Below are 4,436 nucleotides of genomic sequence, written 5' to 3'. Positions count from 1 at the left end.
AACTGCCCAAACCCTCAAGAGGGTATTTTCATATCAAAAATGGCAAAATGACCGATTTCGAGATAAACCCTTAGTCCAGGGATGTCTGGCGATATTTTTAAAGTCCAGAGACTATGGGCGAGATAAACCCATAGTGCATGGACCATTTTTGTAGTTCACTCTAGAAATTAAAATAGAGAAATCAAAACATATCCTTGGATCTACAATGTCACTCCAAATTTTACGACATACATGCTTTAATCTCAATTTTTGCACTTCAATCAGTCCATTGGATTCAACGATGTCTTAAATGAATGTGCGCTATATGTTGGAGGAGTGAGCCAACAAGTATTAAAGTAGAAAATTTCATAATTTTGTAACTTGCAAGCAAAGTGTTTGCCATTTCCCCTCTATATATAACAAGATTTTCCCTCAAAAACACATTGCAAGCTAGAGATTGTGCTTGTGGTTTTCTCAAGTTTTGACCGAATTTTTCTCACTAAATTATATCATAGGCGTTGCCTTATTGAAATGTATATAACTAAGGTGGAGTTGACTTTGCAATTAAAAAGCATTTAAATATTTGGAATTGACACATGTAAAATAATATAATTAGTAAAGTAAGAGAGGAGCAAAGAAAAAGTTAGTGGAGAATAAGACTTATCTCATTAGCAAGGAAAAAGTTTATAGACATGAAGGGTGAGCCCAAAATCCCAAAATGAGCTGTTATTTTCATTTTGATGACTAATGCGTTTTTATAACCACAATGCCATATGCAATATCCCATTTTCGCAGCACTAGATTCACTACAATTCTCGACCAAACCTAATATACAAGTTAAATATAAAGGTGGTAATGTAAAATAGCAATTTCTATTAATCAAAATGTAAGAATAGTCCTCACTCACTGGTACGGATGTATCGGGTAAATTTCAGTATATGTTGCCAAATCTCTGTGATATGGTTATCTCAATAATTTGTTATTTATTGGCCAGCATATCTTTCAGTGATCAGTTTACATTAAACTAATCAATTTTACATTGGCCGGAGCAATTTGAGATAGTGCATGGCATAGGGAAAATGAGGAAAGTAAGCAAATTGCGAATTGGAAGTCAGAATATGCAAATGATAGTTGCAATAATATTACCAACCTTTGAGGAAAACCTTCATGCGGTGGTTGTAAATGTAATGATAGGGCAATGAATATCACACTCTGCAATTGGACAGCATATCTTGCATATGCCTGCAAAAATCTAGGCTTTCATACATATATCATTCTCACTCTACAGTAACATATATACCCAAATTGGACACCACTCTCAGTGCCCTTTTTTACCATTGGCCACACAATTAGTAATTACCACTACTTCTTAATCAACATTTTAATTCCTGAAATAATCATGTTTGGTCTGAGGAAACATTTCCCATGGTTAACTCCTTGTAGGGGCTCTGAATATGACTAGACATCACAAAAGTCACACCTTGATTTAAATGCCAAAACCAGTTTTCATTGAAAAGAAAGAAGAAGATGAAATATTTACTCTGCATGGAAAGCTCCACCAAACTAGAGAAATTGATTTTTTTGGTACTAGTAGTTATGGCCAAGTCAAAAGAATCATTCTTACAAAAGTAAAAGTTCTCTTTCTCTCCTTGGAGCTTAAATCTAATCATCATTCATAAAAAGCCCATTAATTTCATTCAAAGCTGTCCAAACCGATTTACTGGAAAAAGTTTGGACCTTCCTACACAAATTGCTAACAACATTAATCCTACATCAAATCAAACCAAACCACCCCTTAATTTGCCTTGTAATAATATCTCCTTTTTGTACAAGCAAAACACATCCATCCCAACAAGGAAAATGTGTCACTAAACATCCGCAGCCCATGCGGAGAAGAGAGGCACCTGGGCCCGCATTGGGCCGGCCGCAGGGATCCACGCGGCCGCGCCCTCGCCCCCCGTGGGGCATGGGAAAAACTTGCTAGGCAGGGCAGGAAATTGGATGGGAAGCACATTGTTCCGGTCCGGGCTGCCCTCCCTCGAGCTGGCAAGGGACGAGGGCGCGGACATCTTCCCCGCCTCGCCCATGCCATTAGGCAGCGCCACTCTCCACTCACACTCCTTCGCCACAACAACCGGCTCCGCATTAATGTCGTTCGAAGAAGAGGCTGCGACGACGACAACCTCTTTGTTCCGTCGCGCCATTTCCCCGGGAAGAAGGCCGTTGCTCTCCATGATCCTCTCCACGTCGTAGCGCGTGATGTCGAAGTTCGTCACCGCGTTCACGCCTCTGAACTTGATGGCCGCGACGTCGTACGCCTCCGCAGCCTCCTCCTGCGTACCTATTGGTGATAATAAAATCACACAAAAATAAGAGTAATGAAGTTTGAAGAAGATAATGTAATAATGATGTCCGACTCACTGAATGTGCCGAGATAGAGATCCTTGTTGCCGGCAACGCGGCCGATGCGGGCTTGCCAGCGGCCGTGTTGATGATGTCTGCTAAATAACAATTACACAATTTCAAGAACACCAAATTATCAAGTTCAGAAAAAACAGGACATGTCTAGACCTTGTGACTCCTCTGTATATGGAAGCTCCCCGAGAGAAGCCACTGCTTTTCCTCCGGAGATGAGCGACGTATTCCTGCCGGCTCATGTTCTTCATTTCTTCCAGCTCCTGTTGGTAATTCTCCAACTGTGGATGTGATTAGTTAGTAAAAGAAAGACAAAATGGTAACGGAAAAGTGAAGAGAGAGTAAAGTAACCGGAAAATTGATGTGTGTGGACGGTCCCCAGTACTTGAGTGCGGCCAAATCATAAGCCCGGGCCGCTTTTTCTTCCATATCATACCCTCCTGAATTGCCCAACATTAATCAGACTCCATAACAAGAAACACTCCAACACTCAAAATAGCATATTACAATAGCAGAGTTTTTACTAAAGTCATTTTACCAAGGTAAACTGCAAAAGGAGAATTCGTCCCCATCGCCCCACACCAACCAGGATCAATTTGATGGCAAATAAAACAGGACATTAGTCAGTCACATGATTAATAAACTTATACTAGCATAGTTTGATTGAAAATAAAATAAAACACACTAACCTTGCCTTCCCTTTCTGCTCTGGCCTTCTTTCTTGCAACTGTTGTCCCATAAATGAGCTTCGTATCTCCCAGTCCATCGATGTCTGATTTTGAACCATTCTTATTAGTATAGTTTTTAACAAAAAAAAATGAAAAAAAGGGGTTTGTTATTACCTGGTGACGCCTCTGTATTGACTGGTTCTCTGGCCGAATGTGTCGATGGATTTGCGGTGAACGATCTGCTTCTGATCGACTTTGTCCTGGCCTCTTTTCTTGTTGTCGTAGGTGACTGCGTCAGCTACGACAACAGGGGCGGTGATGCAGCTGGACTGTGAGCCGGGGCTCATGGAAAGGCTGAGAGTCTGCAGCTCGTTGTAGGCCTCTCCGCCAGATATTTGGTCGGGCGGAGAAGGGTGGTCAGGCTCCTTGTGCGGCGTCGGCGGAGGCGGCGCGTAGTAAAGTGGATATTCCTGGAGAGAGCTGAGGAAATCGGTGCCGGTGGTGTTGGCGGTGGGTTGAGTGTTGGTGTGGTGGTAATACATGCTGTCGAGGCTCAGCGCCATTCCTCCTTGGTAGTGATGGGGATGGCCCACTCCGAAGAAATCCTCCAGCTTCGGAGCTGCAGTCAATGCAATAACACATTACTATTTTATAAATTTTACACACATGCAAAGGGAGGGAGAGGGGATAGCTAGGTGCCTTGTGGCTGGGATCGGTTGATGGCTTCCATCAAGCAAAGGGAGCCGTCGGATTTGAGAGGCATGACGGTTAAGTGGGAGTAGAAGCTGGGGTTGTCGCCGTAGCAGAAACCGGGGTAGTTGAAGGAAAAGTTGATTGGGGCGGGAGTGGAGACGGCGTTAGAGGAGGAGTGGTGGTTGTCGTCCATGCTTGGAGCTGAGAGAGAGAATCCCAACCAATTGCTGCTGTTGTTGTTGTTGTTGTTACTTTCATCGCCCATGTTTGCTTGTTCAGATGGAGCAAGGAAGCATGTCAATGATTGGAAACGAATGCACTAATGATGTTTTGTGAATTGAAATGTGGGAGGTGTGTTTTGTTTTATAGGAGGAGAGACGAAATCTAAGCCAAAATCCCAGAGTCTTCTCTGTATCTTTTGCTTTTGTTTTGTTTTGTTTCTCTATGTAAAGAAAACAAAGCAAGGCCATTTAAACTAAACAAAAAGAATGAGTTCCAGCAAGCAATGCTGGGCATCGTTCCATTGGGATCCGTGCTTCAGAAACACATTTTCTTTTGCTTTTTTCCCCATTCATATATATCTTCACATAAATATACATATACCATTTCCGCATTTATTCAATTTACTCCTCACATCATTCAATTTTATCAAATCCATTCAAAATCTACATCTCTTTCACT

The 4,436-nt window shown here is 42.2% G+C and overlaps 1 protein-coding gene across 2 annotated transcripts; it reads right to left on the bottom strand.

Moving 5' to 3' along the window:
• Positions 1–1,635: 1,635 nt before the first annotated feature.
• Positions 1,636–4,224, bottom strand: LOC121776043 (AP2-like ethylene-responsive transcription factor ANT). 2 transcript variants are annotated; one of them, XM_042173160.1, is made up of 8 exons: positions 3,762–4,224; positions 3,237–3,681; positions 3,084–3,166; positions 2,933–2,941; positions 2,746–2,834; positions 2,551–2,675; positions 2,401–2,480; positions 1,636–2,320 (listed from the first exon to the last, which is right to left on the bottom strand). In XM_042173160.1, the coding sequence occupies exons 1-8, from the start codon at positions 4,018–4,020 to the stop codon at positions 1,848–1,850; spliced, it is 1,563 nt and encodes a 520-aa protein (XP_042029094.1). In that variant the 5' UTR covers positions 4,021–4,224; the 3' UTR covers positions 1,636–1,847. The 2 variants fall into 2 exon arrangements, with proteins under 2 accessions (XP_042029094.1, XP_042029095.1); XM_042173161.1 differs by having other exon boundaries at positions 2,401–2,477; positions 3,762–4,222.
• Positions 4,225–4,436: the final 212 nt, after the last annotated feature.

This window comes from Salvia splendens, chromosome 18 (genome assembly GCF_004379255.2).
Source record: "Salvia splendens isolate huo1 chromosome 18, SspV2, whole genome shotgun sequence".
Taxonomy (NCBI): Eukaryota; Viridiplantae; Streptophyta; class Magnoliopsida; order Lamiales; family Lamiaceae; genus Salvia; species Salvia splendens.
The sequence above is the reverse complement of the archived record's forward strand: the minus strand, read 5'-3'. Positions and strand labels throughout refer to the sequence as shown.

Bases quoted from the DNA above. Each gene is read 5' to 3' on its own strand.
- LOC121776043 (XM_042173160.1), bottom strand. From the start codon at position 4,020: ATGGGCGATGAAAGTAACAACAACAACAACAACAGCAGCAATTGGTTG. The intron at 3,167-3,236 runs GTAATAACAAAC...GTTCAAAATCAG, and splicing joins CAATACAGAGGCGTCACCAG to ACATCGATGGACTGGGAGAT. The intron at 2,481-2,550 runs GTCTAGACATGT...ATTGTTATTTAG, and splicing joins ATATACAGAGGAGTCACAAG to CAGACATCATCAACACGGCC.